The sequence below is a fragment of the Cryptotermes secundus genome, unplaced genomic scaffold, assembly GCF_002891405.2.
Source record: "Cryptotermes secundus unplaced genomic scaffold, Csec_1.0 scaffold3014, whole genome shotgun sequence".
NCBI classification, from domain to species: domain Eukaryota; kingdom Metazoa; phylum Arthropoda; class Insecta; order Blattodea; family Kalotermitidae; genus Cryptotermes; species Cryptotermes secundus.
In genome coordinates this window covers 20,531-40,376 of record NW_019738004.1, presented here as the reverse complement: position 1 = coordinate 40,376, position 19,846 = coordinate 20,531, and the positions used below count along the sequence as shown (strand labels likewise).

The 19,846-nt window shown below is 37.5% G+C and overlaps 2 protein-coding genes across 2 annotated transcripts in view; both read left to right on the top strand.

Moving 5' to 3' along the window:
• LOC111870669 (SLIT-ROBO Rho GTPase-activating protein 1) overlaps positions 1–7,793 on the top strand; it is a gene marked incomplete at its 5' end in the record, with an annotated part of 30,947 nt that extends 23,154 nt beyond the window's left edge. The window contains 1 exon segment of the mRNA XM_023863138.2: positions 3,435–7,793. Within this exon segment, the coding sequence (XP_023718906.2) occupies positions 3,435–4,709 (1,275 nt within the window).
• Positions 7,794–10,558: 2,765 nt separating this feature from the next.
• On the top strand, positions 10,559–18,921 carry LOC111870668 (proteasome subunit alpha type-4). The gene is made up of 7 exons (XM_023863137.1): positions 10,559–10,673; positions 10,853–10,895; positions 10,988–11,150; positions 14,366–14,532; positions 15,763–15,893; positions 17,662–17,785; positions 18,662–18,921. The coding sequence occupies exons 1-7, from the start codon at positions 10,671–10,673 to the stop codon at positions 18,805–18,807; spliced, it is 777 nt and encodes a 258-aa protein (XP_023718905.1). The 5' UTR covers positions 10,559–10,670; the 3' UTR covers positions 18,808–18,921.
• The last annotated feature ends 925 nt before the right edge of the window (positions 18,922–19,846 follow it).

Sequence of the window (19,846 nt, the reverse complement as noted above, 5' to 3'; positions counted from 1 at the left end):
ATATTAATAAAAAGTTTAATAAAATATTCTATTTTATATTTTACTTTCTTTTTGATTTATTGAAATATTCTTATTTCTTAATTTAACGACACCTTTTCAACTATAAAAGTTATATAATGTCAGATGGGAGGATGTCTGTGAACATTGAATTTGGAAGAATATGGGTGGAGGTGATCACTGCCAATTCTGTGGTAATATCCTGGTATTGAAAGGATGGAGAAAAATGACAAAAAACTCGCCATTATGGCTAGCCTTCAGGTTCAGTATTGGACCCAGAATATCCTTAACATGAAGCCATACTACTAACTGCTCTGCTGCAGTGTTGGTTCTACTGGAATATTAATTCTGTGAGATATCTTTATGGATAATAGCTCTTTTAATAAGTCACCACACTGAGCAGGTTGGAAAAGCCTCATCTGGTATATGTACCAGCTGAGGTTGCTTATGATTTTCCTCATTCTTTCCATGCAAATGACAGTACCTTAAAATGGGCCATGACCTCCCCTTCTTACATCCCTTCCAGCTCATAATCACACTGCCATATCAACACTACATAACCTTGGAATTTGATACAGACCTGTAAAATATCTGTATAACCATGCAGCCATGGACTTACTTGTAAATATGGCCTTATAATTTTTGCATGTTATATGATATAAATATTCAAATTATGGTCTTCTGGAATATGACACCATGGACTCTAGTAAATGGTTACCAATGATTCAGAGGAACCTGCTGCCTCTAGAACTTTGCCAGGTATCAGACTATGCAGCAGTCATAACCTAGAACATCACAATCCAAATTTAAACTCAAATCTCATGTATAATCATTATTTATGATATTGGCCCTGTAAAGCACAATTAGTATGTAAACACCAAAAAGAAAGTTTGGCATATTGCTCACACAGTGTATTTATGACTTCCATATAATTCTTGAAATAAACAGAAGTTTCTTGGTAAACAACACTAACCAATTTGTCTTTGCAATGGAGATGCAGTATGTTTTCTATGAGATGGACATTGAATTTTTAAGCATTATTTAAATGAATTTTGGGCTGCAGAAGGTGTTAACATTAGTGTGATTTAATGCAACTGTAGTACTATCAGGGTTTTGAAAATCTTCTTTCAAACTAAATATGTGTACTGTTATAAATGTTTTAACCATTCTGCTGTTGTGGTACAAAAGTGGGTAATTCAGTTTTGTGTTAGCTATTATGTCCTGAGTTTTCACAATTTGAACATCAGAGCACATACAAATATTTTCAATATTTTAGCTTTAAATTTCAGTTTATCTTCAAGGCATCAGATTTGATTTTTATGATAAAGTGTGTTGAAACAAGACACAGCATTGTGGCATTCTGTTTATTTGCCTTAACAATTCTGTCCATAATATGCACCACTTTTTTTTTTGTATGATAGAAATTTTTTCATAACAGCAGATAGGTTCTATTGCTTGTCTTTCATTTGTACATAAATGAATATTGCATTTGTGGCTTGTAGATAGTAGGCAATTAACACTGGTGAATTGTAGTTCTAAGTGTGAACATGTAGCAGTCAGTATGGAATTTCACACAATAATGTGTGTGCGTGTGTGTGTATATATATGTATATATGGAATGTTTTCTGTTATTAATTTTTTGTTTGCTTAAAGTGTGTAGACATGTCTAATGCTAATCATTGCTTTTCATATGCAATAATCAAGGGTGGAAATGGTTTTTCAGTACTAGGTATCCACTCCAGATCAATACAAAACCCCAGGGGAATGACAAACACATCAAAAGAAAATGATTACATTTAGTCTTGTGAATTTATTCCAACGTGTATTTTTGTTGAATGATGGTTATGATGTCTAAAGACATAAGGAGAAATAGCTTCCTTGAAACAGTGGACTGGAATCAAGTAGAAGACACCTACACACACACACATCTGTGCCCCAGAAATAATGCATATATTTTCATCAAAACATTTCAGCAGCACTGCCACGCATTTTCAATCCAGTTACATAAAGTTAATAACATTATAGCCAGAATTTCTATTACTGTTAAAATTTGTCAGGGCTTAATCATGGGGGATGCAGGTAGTTCATTCATTTAATTCTCAGATAGTAGAAGTTTATAATTCTAAAAATGGAGAGGCTGGTATATTCATGTAAGACAACATCTTCACAATCTTTCTTATACCTGAATTTGAAAATTATAATTGTGGATGTTGGCATTGCTCTAATAATGGAACAGAACTGTTGATGGTTAACTTTGCAAGTGCTAATGGTAAAAAACTTGCTGTATCTGACAGCATATGATATCTGTTGCCATTCACTGTAATGTACATACCAAAAAGCATTTGGAGGGAATCTTGTTCTTTACATTTTAAGTGCTTCAGGAATTTTTATATATATTATTTATCCATGAAATAATTGCAGCTTTAGGAACTTAATTATTTTTACCTGAACTGTAGGAACACAATCTGGCACTTTTAAAGTTAAATGGTATCTGTTTAATGTTGGTATCTTTGGACCTTATAAGCTTCCTATGCTGAATATGCTATTAAAGTGATAATTTCATATGTTTCTTCCACTCGCAATTTATGGCTTTCATTTGAGGTTTTGGGCTCCTTGAATATGAAGCCATGTAGTTTGATAGAGAATTACCAACATTTTGGAGATACCTGCTGCATCCATCTCCTACCCTGAAAATGAAGGCAGCATGTTTGTCCAGAATGTTTGTACCTATCTACCAGGTTACAAAGCATAATATCTCAGAAGACCATCATGTTGATGTTCACTGCTGTGAGAACCTCAAATCATAATTTTCCTTTTTTGAAAAGGGCAGCTGGATGGTTTGAATGTTGATTGACAGTGCAGATGATGGATCATCACATACAAAAATTATTCATGACAAAAGAACTCAATTTAGAAGTGATTTATCTGATTTGGAGTGTGAATTGGGTTAACCTCAGTTTTATGTAACAAATGATACATTCATTTAGAGAACTACCTTAACACAAAATTTCTCATAACCCTTACATGTCCCCTGTCAGAAGAATTGCATTCTACTCTACGGTCAGGTCAAGCCCACCAAATATAAATTGAAATCGTGTCTCATTCAAGAAAATTGAACTGATGGGGTTTGGAACCTCATCTGAAATTTGGAAAATCAAGTTTCAGTCTATCTGATAGTTTTAAAATTGAAACAGTTGGACCAGATGAAGTATCACATAATATCTGGAATTCAAAGGGTGAACACAACACAATAACTCAAGTACATGGGATATACACAAGTGTGTTGTACTGAAGTCATGTTAACTGAATGTGATATTGGTGCTGATGTCTGTTGTTCTGTGTCTGTCCTAACCATAGCCAGTGGTGTATTATACCTTGCTTAATGACCATTTCTTTATCAGGATTTTGAATATACAGTAAATGCATATTTGTTGCAGGGTGACACTTCCCCTTCCCCTCTCTTGGCTCTTAGACGCATCACTAAAAGTAGCTCCAGCACAGAATCTATGCCATCTGGCCTACATGTGAAGACTGATGAAGATGTTTCTTCATCCCTCCCTGCCTCAAGGACCATCCCTGGAGGTAGTGTGATGGGTGCTGTGGAAGCTGCCCTTACAACTGCCCAGATACTGGCCACAGCTGCACTTCAGGCAGAGACAGAGGAGAAAGAATCAGAAGACGAAGACAGGCTGTCTGTGTTTCTCGACTCTCTGCCTGCAGATGGTACCAAGGAGTCAGGTGATGATATGTCCCGGCCCACAACACCTATCAGTTCCTCTGGCGATGTTGATGGAGGAAATGCATCAAAAGGGAAAGTCAGTGGATCAAATGGCAAGAAGACTCATTGGAAGAGCCAGAGTTTGGGTGAGGTTGTAGATATACGGCATTCAGGTGGAGGAGATGAAAAGAATTCAGAAAATGTCAACTTCAGTCAAAACAGAGAAATCTGGCAGCGAAGAGCTGCATCCCAGACACAACTAGAATCTTCAAAATCAATTGTCAAGAGTTTTCGATCCAACCAAGAATTCTGGGAGATGCGTCAGAAACATACACCTGACCTAGTGATGGATCTCCCACTTCTTGGTTCGTCTAGTCCAAAGGAAGCTGTGGGAGGTAAGAAGTCTCTGTCTGCAGTGTCCTTATCCTCGCTGTCATCTTCATCATCTGGAGAGGAGGAGAGTGTATCTGCAGAGCCTGTTATAAGTCCAACAGGACCGGAAAGTCCGGATATGACGACAGCAGCAGAACGCTTTGCCAAGCAGAATCAGTGCACGCTCAAGAAGAACACCAAAGCTTCTCATGGGGCCTCTATTGATGCCCAGACACAGACTACAAAGGCTGCTACTAAGCGATCAAAATTTGCTGCCTCATCAGCTGTTGCTGCCACGGAAATGTCCAACAACGATATGCAGATTCCTGCTGATGTTATTAAGACAAGTGACAACGAGAATCTGAAACCATCCACTGACGCCAAGAACCAATCCGCTGATTCAGAATTGGTGCCAATTAGGAGCCCTGGACCTCAGAGAATGACACCAAAGATTGGAGGAGCGAAGTTTGGTCAGGTGGCTGCCGTGTCGTCCTTCAAGCCTCAGGTGAAGGTGAAGCCACAGATATTGCGCAAACCAGTCCTACCAGTCCCCCACCCCCACCACACTCAACCGTCACCTGAACTCACACAAAAGGAGAAAACACAGGAGCAAATGAATTGAATGACCTCAGTGATCCACCTGTCATAACATTTCAATTATTTTATAAGACTGATTTTTATTTAGAACGTGTTGGAAGTGTCTTTATAGAAAAGTTATATATTATGAATGAAAACATGAGTGTGCTTTTGGAGTTTAGTGATAAAACTGTAATTTTGTATAAGCTGTGCTATACTCCATATATATCTTGCAGTGTTCCTTTCCTTGAAGAATGTGGTATAAAATGTACTGAAAATGTTTTGTTTGATGTGATACAGGTGACTTTTATATTAATAGGCCTACTGTATTATTGGTCATTATCATTATATGTTTTTATTTGTTTCTTACTTGCTGGAGCGGATGTTCTTTTCAAATGTTGGTTACTTTTCAGAATTTTTCTATGAATATTGTGGTTGAATGCAGAGAAATATATTAACACACCATAATGAAGTGTGTTAGTTGTTGGCAGAGGTTCTGACTCGCCAAATATAAGTATAAAGTGTGAGTATGTGTGTTGTGCTGGATTTTAAAGTCTTTGTACAATGTCAATTGTTCTACAAGTCCTAAGCATTTTAGCCATGATTATTTTATTATATAATAATCTATTTCAACTGATTTAAAAGATCTTACAAATTAATGTTATTTGTAAATCATGAAAAAAATTAATTATTTATTTCGTTTATTTTCTATGTGCACTGTGGTCAGCCTCGTGAATTTGCTTACACTATCACATTGAACTGTATGCAATAAGTTGAAATATACAAAATAACAGACTGCTATTCCTTCACAACAACAAACAAATATTGTTTTCTGAACTTTTATACAGGGGGTGACCATATTTTTGAAAAGAAAATCTGGGTCACACTTTGAAGAGAGGGAGGGATGAAATGGAGGGGAGGAGAGAAAATTTACATGCTGAAATCTGACCCCACACAGCCTGATGTGGCAGTAACAGACTAGACATGTATCCAGGCGGTGATTGGTTCAAATCATGGCTAAGGGACTGACTATCCTGACAAGTTTCTTTTTTTGTGGCTTTACTCAGTACCTTCAGGAGAATATTGGGATAGTACCTTAATGAGGCCATGACTGCCACTTCCTTCCAGATCCTTTCCAATTCATCAGTGATCCTACCTTTTGATGCTATATAGTGTATATACTGACAGTGTCATAAAATAACTCGGCAAATGGTTCATTTGTTACTGTTCTCGCCAATGAAACACTGTGTTGATAACAGGCTGTATCAGAACAAATATCTCTCTTGGGGACCAAGTTTTGTTATAAGAATAAAAGGATGATATTAAGTTTATATCCAGAACATTTTTTCAGTTCTTCCACTCAACTGGCTGGGAGTCCGGGACAAAATGCAAAGACCAGGATGTATGGTCATCCTGTTTATGCGGCAGTGTTTGACACTCATGTTTATAAACGTTTGTTTAAACAAAGTCAGTAGTAGACAAGAAGTATTTCTGAAGCTACCTGAGAAATGGTACATTTTGGTAACACTGACTCCATACAGTTATCTCTTTCTGTGCCAAGTTTAATTTTGAAAACAAATGCCTGCTTGTCTTTGTGTGTTGTGATGCTAGTTTATAATTTATATTTCTGAATAACTTTACCTTTCAGCAGATGGCAGGATAGTGTTTTCAAACAAGTGTTCAGAACAAGATAGCAGGATATCTTGCTGGTAACTTGGGAAAGTTTTAAGACCTGTGTAAAGTGGCACTGAGCATCCTTTCACTTAACTATTTTGAATTAGTCCCAGCCTTTTAATGGCAGAATTTCTCATCCTTCTTTTACATGAACATAAATTTAAATTTGTGATGTCTGTAATCTTATCAGACAGTAGATACATAATTGTATTGAGTCAGTTCATACTTAGTTTCCACCACATTCTAATAGCTCTGGTCTTTTGATTCACATTGAACAACTGCCCAGTTCTTGAGCTGCTTTAAATGGTGTTGTTTTAATGTTCGTGTATGGCACAGAAATGCATGATAAGATGGGACAAACAAAGGAATAATTCTAATATTTTTGTGTCACTTTCATGTTTTGTATATAGATTTACTTATTCCTAATTACTATGGTCTGAGTGGGTAGTATTCTGAAATGAAATCCTTTCTGTCTGTGCACCTCCATGTACATGCTGAGGGTTGGGCCCAGTGCACACACTAAGAAATCAATGTACACTGTTTTCATTGAACTCAGAATACATCTTTTCATTACTCTTTCAATCAGAGGACATTTGCTTCCAGTTTACAATAAAATATATTGTATGCCTTACAGGAACATTAGTCAGTGTTCAAGGAATGGTCCATTGTAGTAAGCAAAGAATATTTCTTTGTGCTGTATGTATTTAGGTAAGAGGAAAAAAGTCAGATGTAGCTTTACATGTTTGAGAAACAAGAAAATTATGTATTAGTTTTATATGGGAATTTTTTTTTGCATGCAAATTGCAATGTGTAGCACAAGTGAAATGTAATGATGCAATGTACATGGTATCCTGTTGGAAAAGGCATTTGTTGTGTAGTTGTGCTGTTCAGCGGTATTGTGTTCTTAATTTTTCATACTTCACAGTTCTCTTCTTTCACTTTGGCAATCTTAACAACCGAAATATTCTTCAATGTACAAATATGAGAAATGCTGAAAACTATTTCAGTAACTTTTTTAAATGTATTTATCATATACAACATACATGTATTTTATATTATTATATTTCAGTGAACAGTCAGAATTGGGGGGAAATAATAACACCAAAGTTGATGTTTACTTGGTAGACTGGAGTTTTTGAGACTGAAGTATACCGAAGGATTGTAGCAATGTTTGATAGAGAGTAACAAAAAATAAGTGAACATGTGATCTCCTTGTAGTCCAAGGATATTGCTTCCAGTTTTTCAGTATTATACAGTGAAGATATTATGCTTCATTCTAACAGATTTTTCCAATAAGATTTTTGAAAAAGCATCATTTATTGTTGCTGTAGTGCCGGCAGCTCACATTTTTACTCGTGTACTGTACTTTTAGTTTACATTACACTATACTTGTAAACAGTCTGCAGTTGTAACCCAGTGCCAGTGTCATAATAAACCTTTAAAATTCTTTGAAGTCTTTAGGCTTTTATATTGAAAGTAGTAGTGAAACATTTAACTGTCCTGTTCCCTATTATGGAGGTCTCTGATTCAAATTGCAGCCCAGTGACTGACTATTCCTTTTGATATTTATTATGGTATTCATCTTTCCCTCTGAGCAGATGTTGAGATAGTAATGTAGCATGTATACCCATTGCTGGGACAGCAGATTCTTAAAAAATGGGATAACGCAACCTATTGCTGGGTGACGGAAGAACATTCTCACGGAAATGGTTAGCATATGAGAATCGATGGTGTGTTGTCTACGTGTGCCATGGCTAGGGGTTACAAATGGGGCAACCAAGTAAATTCTATATTGGAGTCTGTGAAGAGAGGACTATAGCACTGGAAGCTGAAGGATCTGCACCATTAGAAGCTGTTGCTAGGGAATGGCTATTGAAGACATGGCAGGCTGGAAGAAGGCTTAGCGGGTGCTGTGGTGATATGTGAATTATGGAGATTAGCAGTGGCACTGTAATTGCATGTAGTTGCGAGTCGTGTGTATAAGGGGTCAATAAATTTATTCACCAGTTTATACCCCATCTGTAGTCATGCCCCTAGACATGTGACATTATATTAGAAGAGGTATGTATTTTTACATGCTGCCAAAATTCACCATTAGAAGTTACCTTAAAATTTGATACCCTATAACATACACAGCTGAAAAAGTATTGTTTAATGCAAGAGTGAATTAGTTACGATTTTTAAATGGTTTGCTGAGACTCGTATTTCAATTTGTTATGACTGTGGTCCAGGGAAATGATATGCATTGAAATGGGTAGTCTCCAACTTCAGGGTAAAGTGACAAAATAGTGCTAATGGAATGCATTCATTCCGAAGCCTACCATTGGGCGTAATCGTTCATTACAAACTACTGCACAAAAATTTGTTTTAGTGGTATATTGCTACCTTCTCATCATGCGAGTGGACACTTTCCAATAGGGTTCCATCACCAAATTTTGTACCCATTTCTTGTCCCCTTAATTTCATTTGAATGTCATCCTTGCTCTTCCAAGTGGTTACTTTGTAATCAGTTGAGCCGTAAAATTCCAGTTCCTGTATACATTTCGTCTTCCCCGTGCAAACTCCACCCCTTCTCTTTGTAATCTCGATATGCCTACCCTAAAAATTTGTGATGACAAAAAACATGTTTTTGAAATGTGAGGGAGTGAGGTACAGTATTTTACCAGAAGACTGACGTAGGATATATTTATTCATACATTTTCTTAATTTCTCCGATTTCGAATACAACATATATTAAATTGCTTCCGTTCCGACTATACCAGTTGCCTCCCCAGATTAGAATGATCGGTGGATCAGAGTGGTGACATATATTATTTTCCCGACAATGCAACACTGTTTTAAAAAGGTGGAGTTGCTATGTAAGTCTTTTTTTTTTAATTCATGTATATACAAAAATGGCCTAGACAATGCCCGTAACCAGTCGCTATATTGACTCCTTTATTGTGTCATGTGTAAAATTTTATGTAAGCCAAATGGATTCAAGGGTGTTTACAATATAGCCTCATTTTACCTATTTTGCCGCCGACGTTTATTGTATATCATGGGGGCATTATTAGTCAGAAGTGATAATGTAGATACCATAAAGAAAAACACACAAACTTTAATTGACGCAAGTAAAGAGGTTGGTCTAGAAGTAAACACAGAGAAGTAGAAAACTAAGTATATGTTACTGTCTCGTCACCAAAATGCAGGGCAAAATCATGATATAAAGATAGGAAACAGATGTAAGTTTTGAGGTTTTCATGGCGATGACTATGAAGAAAGTCGTCTTCTGGGATCTGGCGCCGTGTATTCTTTGTTTCAGCCGACGTTTCGGAGGAACGTATCGCTTCCATCTTCAGGGTAGGTGAATGGCGTTGCAAATACAGAGCGCAGTAGCTGTAATTACAGCTACTGCTATGTTCCTCCGAAATGTCGGCTGAAACAAAGAATACACAGCGCCAGATCCCAGAAGAGGACTTTCTTCATAGGAAAATGTGGCACAATTCACATATTTGGGAACAGTGATAACAGATTGAAACCTGATTCAGGAGGAAATTAAGAGGAGATTGAACTAGGGTAATGCTTGCTATCATTCAGTCCAGAATCTTTTGTCTTCTTGTCTACTGTCCAAAAACATAAAGATTAGAAGACTATACAAAACTGTAATTTTGCGTGTGGTTCTGTATGGGTGTGAAACTTGGTCTCTGACATTAAGGGTGGAACATAGACTGAGGGTGTTAAGGAGAACATTTGGACCGAAGAGAGATGAAGTGACAGGAGGTTGCAGAAAACTGCATAATGAGGAGCTTTATAACTTGTACTCTTCCCCAAGTATCATTAGAATGATCAAGTCAAGGAGGATGAGGTGGGCAGGGCATGTAGCATGAATGGGGGAGACGAGGAATGCGTGTAGGATATTGGTGGGAAAGCCAGCAGGAATGAGACCACTGGGAAGACCAAGGCATAGGTGGTGGACAATATTAAAATGGATCTTAAAGAGAGTGAATGGGATGGTAGTGATTGGATGTATCTGGCTCAGGATATGGACCGGTGGAGGGCTCTTGTGAACACGGTAATGAACCTTTGGGTTCCATAAAGTGCTGGGAAGTTCTTGAGTAGCTGCAGAATTGACAGCTCCATGAGTAAGTAATAGTGCAAGTAATGTTCATAGATGGCAGAGAACGGCAGGGAAGGTGGATGTGACCGGATGTGACGTCCTAGTACGTATGATATGTGCAGTCGATCCAGTCGATTGCGGTAGTCAGTTGTTTGTGTCGAAAAAGTGTGTTTGTCATCGTTCCGAATTTTTGGTGTGATAATTTGCTGTGTTGTGTAAGCACGAATTTGAATAATGGTAAGTTTCAGTATGTTTTAAAGTACATAGTGTGTAGTTTTAGGCGTGAATTGTATAATATTACAAAATAAGGTTAGGTGTATCATTTTATTATGGAATTAACCTAAATGCTTGATTGTAATAAAAGCATCGGATGTGTATTTAATGTGTGTCATGCATACAGTCTTTCTGTTTTATAGGCAAGGCGATATGATACACGGACTACAATCTTTTCCCCCGAAGGTGAGCATTGTATGTGTTCCGTATAAGTTGTGTGGGATTAACAAATCGCTATTTAGAGTCTATATCAGGGTGTTCCTTTTCTTGTTTTGTAGGACGTTTGTACCAGGTAGAATATGCTATGGAAGCAATTAGTCATGCTGGTACCTGCCTTGGGATTTTGGCCAATGATGGAATTCTTTTAGCAGCTGAAAGAAGAAACACAAACAAATTGCTGGATGAGGTTTTCTTCTCAGAAAAAATATATAAACTTAATGAGTAATGCATTTTTCTACTTATCATACCTTAATATTTTGGGGTAGTATAATGATTGTTGGAAGAGAGTCGAAACCCAGAACAGATAACCAAAAGTGAAATTGCAAACTGTTATTTGTAAGGATCCTTTCGGGAATTGCTGAATAGGAATTAATGCTTTATGCCACACATACTTAGTGATTGTGATTGAGAGTAAAAAGAAACAAAGTCATGTATATTTGAGGAGTACTGTCTTCTGGGATTAATGCAGTGTAGTCCAATAGAAATTCACTGATATTTCAGAGGATTATACCGCCACCATATTCATTGTTATGAAGGAAAGCCAGTAGCCAGCAAGAAACAGGTGACAAGTTTCCCACAGGTTTCTTGCTTGGCATACTCTTCTACCATTGAAGTGTAGTGATATGTTCCTCTGAAATGTCAGCAAATTACACTGGACTACCTAACACTGTATCCCAGAAGATAATAATCTTCATAGTTACTGCTGTGAGAACCTCACATTTCACATAAATTTATTTTTCAGTTTTATTAAATAACACCTTATTGAGTGTGTTGCTAGTTTTTATAATATTTGAATAAAACATCTATGTATCCACAGTCCATCAATAATGCAACAGTTGTTTATTCACCATTTAACACTTTTAACACAGCATGTTTCGCCCTTAGATGGCCATCTTCAGGTGTCTTAATGTATTGAAACTGTTATACTGCTCTAATGTGCACTAAAACCACGCACTGCAGTCAACTTAAAAATCACATAAAGATAATTAATTACAATCCATTCCCCATTATTTTTGTAAAATTCTATTCCACCTCATAAGGGGCGTTGTCGACTTGTTTAGAGCTATGTGATTATTCGAGAAGGTTTGTTTCTGCAGCTTGTTCTTCTGTTTGTTAGCCTGTTGTTTTGCTACGTCTGCTATCTGTAATATGGCCCTTGCTTGTGCGTTGTTCCCTCTGGCAGCACAGTGTAACAGTTTCAATACATTAAGACACCTGAAGATAGCCATCTATGGTTGAAATATGTTGTGTTAAGTGTTAAATGGTGAATAAACAAATGTTGCATTATTGATGGATTGTGGATACATAGATGTTTTAATTAAAGTTTTGCAACAGGATGCTGAAATACAGAATTATAATATTTGATGTTTGCATTTTGGTAAAATTTCCATTTTGACAATTTATCATCAGTAATCAGCATATGCCCTTCAATACTGAATGTAATTCACCACAAACTGGGTTGGTGTCTTTCAGATCTTCTGTATGTGAATTTCAAAATTTGTTTCCTTTTGCATGTAATTCAATAGCAGCTTCTGATAAAATTAAAAATAAATGTTTAAGTCATCTAGGCTACATTAATTTTGCATGCATGTTTGTTGGTGTTGAGCTGTGTTAGTGCACACAATAGATTGTGATTCCAAATAAAAATAGAGCAGTGTAAACATTAAGAAATTAGAATACACAGTTTGCTGCTAGAAGGGGAATATTTTAAAGTGACTGATATATTAGTGTTATGCTTCCAAATTAATATTTTACCACTGACTGACACTAACTTACATACAGGGCAGGTCTTAATTATATGACTTAAATATAGTGATCCTGTTATTATNTAATAATAATAATAATAATAATAATAATAAATACTCCAAAAAAGGCATAAAAATATAGACAGATTTCTACACTTACAGACAAGCAAAAAACAGTCATACAAATAAATGGTTTAACTGCTTTGTTAGCAAGTATGGCAACAGGAAACACGGGGAAAGAAAAGTAGGCAAACAACATAGTCGTAAATAGAGTGTATTAGCTCTGAATGGAATGGCAACCATCCAGTTACTGATATTTTACTGAAGATGTTGAAATGGTTCACTGTTATATTCAACACATAAGTGAGCCCTGTTTTGCCAAGAATTCGTGGTCTGCTGAATGATGTCAGGCCTGAATATTGTCATCCCAGCTGGTTCAGTGGCATTCCCCATCTCATCCCGCATGTTACATGATGGGGCACAGGCAGTGCTCTTGAAGTTATCTTATAAGTAGAGGTTGGCATGAATGAGATCAGGTGATCACAGCAGGCACACCTTGTGCTCCATTCTTCAGTATGTAACATTTCTACCGTAGGAAACACCAGAACATCAGCTGAAGTGACCTTGTACGGATCCGTAGAATGAATGATTGCAGTATCTGTTCTTATCCGTTCTGTGGTGCTGCCGCCCTGTAGTTGCCATATCTCTCAAACAAAGTGGTTGAGACTGTGTGTTTATATGAACATCCATATAAGTATCTATGTAAGTGTAGGTCTTAATGCTTATGTTTAAGGTATATATGATCAGTGATTTAGTCCTTTGTTTGCAGTCTGTTGTGTGGTACCTCCCATATTCAAAATCAGTTATTATTTGGCAGATGGTACCGTTTGTCTGGTACTACTTATGGTGGAAGCCATGCACAGCAGGACACATTACCAGATGTCTAAGGTCATTGTTTGGCTTTGTCCTGTTTCTCGTCATCATAGTTTGTGTAGTGTAGAACTCACAGTATCTTCCTTTATCCTTTTTCATTATTGTATTTGGAGTACTAATGATATTTAGTGGTTTAGAACACTGAACTAAAAGCAATCCTGTGCAGGAACTATGTAAATAATCTACCTGATGATAACCAAGTTGTTATTGTTGTTGTTATTGGAGAGGGTGGGTTTCCCCATGCACTTAGACCAGATATTGGTCCATTGTGCGTCCCCCTGTGATATTCTACCAGTCTCTATACCCTGGTGTGTGCCATCCATCCCAACTCAGCCAGCGAGTTCGGCCTCTACTGGCTCAGCGATATCTCGATGCTTCCCCCATCTACCAGAGGCGTTAGAGACTACTGTTGGGCGGGAAATGTCCTGAATTTGGCTCAGAGGTCACCTTGAGACATGAGGTTCTTTTACGTGCCGTAAAGCTATGACACGGGACCCACGGCTTAAAGTCCCTCCTGGACGACTTGTTCCCTGAATTTTTCCGCCCTTAAAAATTCCATGACCTCCGCCGGGTTTGAACCCGCATACCTTGAGTCACAAGGTGGGAACGTTACCCCTGGACTACGGAGGCCACTTGATAACCATGTAACTGTAATATGAGAGAACATAGCACTCCACTTGTTTATGAACATGACAAGAAGATTCATCACCTGGACTGCCCATGTGAATTAAATTATATTTTTGTATTCTTTTTATGTAGTGATATGGTATGCAGCGTTGCTGGTATCACATCGGACGCGAATGTTCTGACCAATGAGTTGAGGATGATAGCCCAGCGTTACCTGCTACAGTACGGAGAATCAATTCCTTGTGAACAGCTTGTGTCTTGGTTGTGTGATGTGAAACAAGCTTATACACAGTATGGAGGTAAGGAACAATAATACCTCAGCACACATCCACACCATTACAATAGTGCTGGAAAATTTCAAAGGGGTTTTTTTTATCTGAGTGCATAATACTTTTCTCTTGGTGCTTAAAATGGTGATTACATGTGGCAGAATTCAACAGTAATGTTTTCTCAGTTTAGAGAATTTCAAGGAGAAGAATGGATCATTTCGTACATGTTTCCTGAATGCCAGTTAAATTTCAGCAATTATTTTTGTCATTGTCATCATTAAATGTGGTGAACCATGCAGCTCACTCAGTATAGTGGTGAGGCTATGGTGCGAATGATCAGAGAATTGGAGCTTATTTTTAATAGCAGTTGGGATTTTTCTTTTTGCCACTGTGTCCAGATGAACTGTTTGACCCACCCAGCATCCTATTGAATGTGCATCTGGTGCTGTTTCTCCAAGGATAAACATCAGGATGTTTACCTATCACCTCCATCCATTGCTGAAAGTCATGGAAGACTGAAGCTGTACCTCAACTCCCTTTCTAAATGTTGTATAACCGCACTATTAGAGGACAAGATGAATAAGTCTGATTGGTTTTTGACATGATGGAAATAATCAGTATCATGTTTGATACCATTTTTGTGGCCGGATCATAGTGCTGTGGAGCAACATGTAATCTCAGTCTTCACGGATGAAGTGTGTAGGTGCAGGCTTGGTTATATAGGCAAGTGACAAGGAGGATGATCATTGGATCCAAGGACAGTGGCAAACAAAAGAAAAAAGAAGAGGACCCCCCTCTCTCTTGAACTCACAATCACCTGCATTTTAATTTGCTTATATACCCAAGTTTATTCCTGCAGCCACACACTTCAGCCCTGAAGATGGAGATAGAATGTTGCTCTAAAATGTCAGAATCTGCCCAAACACCATAAGACCACAGTTCTCACAGTCACTGCTACAAAATCACAAAACGTATATTAGTGTTGTTTTATTCATATGTTGTCAGGCGAATGAATAATGATTTGCAGATTTGTGTAAATTCATAGCCTTCGTAAAAAGTGTGTAGTTTATTATGTTTCTAAATGAGATTAATGTTCTCATGAGGTGACTATATAGATAACTGTCTTCTGTGCAGTTTGGTAGGTAGGAACCAAACTGTATGGAGTCACATCACAGTCCTTTTACAGTTCTTTCCCCATGACAGTGTTGAATGGGAGATTTGATGTAACAATTTTAATGAACTTCTATATTGTTTCCACAGGTAAGCGACCATTTGGTGTGTCAATCCTGTACATGGGCTGGGACAAACATTATGGCTACCAGTTGTATCAGTCAGATCCAAGTGGGAACTATGGTGGATGGAAGGCCACATGCATCGGGAACAACAGTGCGGTTAGTACTTTCTCTTCTGGAAACAGACTGATAATATGTTTTATGAGAGAATAGCATATCCAAATAAAACCAGTAGAGATGAGGATACTGAAATGGTTTGTGACTTAAACATAATTGTTTTCTCTATCCCATCAGATGTATGTTGAACTGTAATGTAGTCTGTTTATTTATTTGTAGCTTCTTTAATGGAGGGCACACAGTAGCATAATTGGTTGAGGCACTGAGATACAAGCCAGAAGGTCGCGGTTCGATTCCCGATAAGATTACTGGGTTTTTTCAATAATTATTGGGGCTCATCACTGTGGTTTTTGACATAACAGATCAACTACTGATCACATCTTTTGCATTCGTCAGATACTGGAGAAAAAATTGGGAGTACAGTGAGACAGTACATCAGCTATTCATAGACTTCAAGAAAGCCTATGATTCAGTTAGGAAGGAAGTATTGTACAGTGTTCTCGTAGAGTTTGGGGTACCCATTATACTAGTTAGATTGATGAAAATGTGTTTAAATGAAACGTATAGTAAAGTCGATACAGGTAAACGTTTTTCTGATAATTTTCCTGTCCAGAATGGACTATGACAAAGAGATGCTCTGTCACCACTGCTTTTGAACTCGATGTCTCACAACGCTATGGGCCTTCACAGACTGTTACTGGGATCGCTTTACTTTTTTACATTTTTATAGTTTCTTTAACAACACTCAGTAAGTCAGATTGTAAATCATCAAATATTAGAATTATTAATGAATAGTCAATAAGGTGTGGAAGGGCCGATTTGAGGTACTAACTTGGCGTTTTCGTGTGCTGACTGGGGTAAACCATGGAAAACCTGAGGATGGCGGCTCTCCATGCAGCTCTCTGAATGTGGGATCTCCCAAACATGAATATTGTTCATGTTGAAGTTATATTTGTACATTTTCTCCAGCAGATTTTTCTGCTTTTATCATTTTTCCCTTGTTTCACAAAAAGTACATCCGAGATCAAAATTCTGCTTTAGGGCTTTAAGAATTTTTCACCAGTTATTTTATTTGAGGGTCTTCAAGATTCCCTCAACTCTTCTTGGGTTAACGCTGCAATGCATCAGAGTAGACCATATCCAATTTTGGATTCATGACTGAATGAGCAAATTGGATGAAGCAATAACACTTCTGAGTTGTATTCAGTTGGTGTCCATTTCGAATTTGGCTGGGACAGTGGCTGTCCTGAGTTAGGATTTTTGTGTTTTCCTCAGTCTGTCAAGGTAATTTTGGCATAGTACCTCAGGCCACAGCTGTTTTCTTCCATATTCTGTTTGTTTTTTTATTCACTAGTTGTCCTTCCATTTGACATTATACAGCCTGAGATACTGTTAGCATAAATAAATGTAAAAACAATGGATTCATGATCATTCTCACATCTTATTGAACACTGCATGACCTCCAGTTAAAGCAAGTGTCACATAACTTCGAACAAGGCCAAGAGTAACTTTGAATGTGCAGAAGTTGTTTGCACAACTGGCTGCCTGTCACTTTTCACACCCTCGAACCCACCCCCTTGTCTGAAATTTTTCTTCTGCGCATTCAAGGTTACTCTTGGCCTTGTTTGAAGTTACGTGACACTTGCTATAGTACAGGATCGTTAAATAACACATGAACCATATCAGTGTTTTGAGAAGCTTCTTAATAAGAGAATTGAATCTGAAACAACTCTCTACAGGTAACACACAATTCTGCTGTGAGGTGACATCAGTTTTGTGCAGTAATTCTTATGCCTCTTTATCTCCATAGGCAGCAGTCTCAAACCTCAAGCAGGAGTACAAAGAGGGAGAAACGACGCTGAAGGGTGCAATGGCTCTGGCCATCAAAGTTCTCAGTAAGACTCTTGACATGACAAAACTTACTGCAGAGAAAGGTAATCTTCATTTCCACACGTCCACAATCAAGTTCTGAGACTGTCATTGCTAAGTGCGGTGTATAATGTAAAGGGTTAAATCAGATTACAGTAATTATCTGACAGTAACACAGTCTCACAGAAAATAACTGTGTTACTCATCCAGGTAAAAGTCATAGGCACAGTTGTGCAGCTTCATCATATGTATATATATATATATAAACATCGAATGTCATGGATCATTTACTTTGACTGTTAAATATGACCCAAAATAACATTTATATCATATATTTACAAGAATTCTATGGATCTAAAATGGGCCATTATGAAAACATTCCCCCGCCCCCCAAAAAAGTATATATGTACTTTTCATAATGGCCCATTTTAGATCTACAGAATTTTTTCTTGTAAAAATAATGATATGCATGTTATTTTGGGTCATATTAAACAGTCAAAGCAAATAAATTGTGACATTCAATGTTATTTGTACTGATGGTGTAATGCACTTAGTGGGGGGGTGGAGTCCAGCTGGATCCACACAGCACGGCGGCCATCGATTGGCCTATTGTAGCCTGCCCTGGGTGATTATGATGATGGAGAATTTGGTGGAATGAAGATTGGCAGGAGAAACCAAAGTACTTGGAGAAAACCCGCCCCAGCGCCATTTTGTCCACCACAAATCCCACTTGACCAGACTCGGGATCGAAGCCGGGCTGCCGCGGTGGGAAGCCAGTGACTAACCACTTGAGCTATGGCGCAGCCTACTGATGGTGTATATTTAATTGTAATTCCATGTATGGATTTGTGTTCTTACTGATGACGAATATTTAATTGTAAATCTTATGCCTTATATTTGTGAGTTAGTTGTTAATGCTGTCTCCTTTTCATTAATTGTAGTTGAAATGGCTACTTTAACACGTGAAAATGGAAAGACAAAGACACGTATCTTGCCTGCCAAGGAAGTGGCACAACTCATAACAGCTTATGAGAAAGCGGAAGCCGAAGCAGAAGCCGCCAAGAAGGAACAGAAGCAAAAGAGCTAGAAGTCTCTCAGTAATTTAATTAAATCTGACTTTATTATATTGTATCTAAAAATGTATGTTGAATTTTTCAAAAAATATTTCATTGATACAAAATAAATGTGTGTGTTGAATTCATATGGTAATGTGTGTGTATGGAGAGATTTAGCGTGAATTTCCATAATCTAATAAGGCAGGCATGTCAAACTTCAAACAGGTTGTGATCGACTTTTTAGTGTTAAAACTGCCAGTGATCTACCGCCCCCTCCTATCGCCGTACCTCGCTTTAAGCAAAAATATTAGTAAAAATAACGCAACATACATAGAAAGTACAGACTACTTTAACACGTATTTTCCCTTCAAAATCTGAATATAATCATATTATATTACAAGTGAATTTACATGCTTTTCATGTATAATTTCCTTATAGGCCTATGAGATCGACCAAAAATAGTCCAGCGATCAACGTGTTGGACATGCCTGTAATAAGGGATCCCTTCAAGAATAATATTAAGTAATATTTAACTAAGATTGTCAGTTTTCTTACTTCCTTCCTTAAAGAAATATCAACACCAGTGTTTTTGCAACTCAAGTCGATATTTTAAACACCTATTTTCCTTGAACTTCCTCATCACAATTGTCACCCAATGTATGAACTAATACATCCAGTTGTACTACAAGCTACCAGCACCTTAAATTACACATGCACGAAATTGCTAATATTTTGTATGAAATATAATAAGGCATGAAACTGGGCTGTGAATCAATACTACACTGGGTACTATGTTTTCTTTCATTTAATATGGGAGAACCTCTTTTTTTAAAAGAATCTGCACTTGGCATTTCAGGATCCTATTTTTAACAGGACTGTTTTTGTTCCTACCACAATTACGAGTTTATGCTGTTACCATGTTGTGGTTTAAGGGAAGAAAGTAGCTGAAGGAAACAGAACATGTATTGAAGGGTTCTACCTGTTAAAAGTCAACTGATGTTTCAGAGGAACATGTAACCTCCATCTTCAGGTTTTAAGAATAAGACGAGCAGATAACCAAGCTGGTTACTT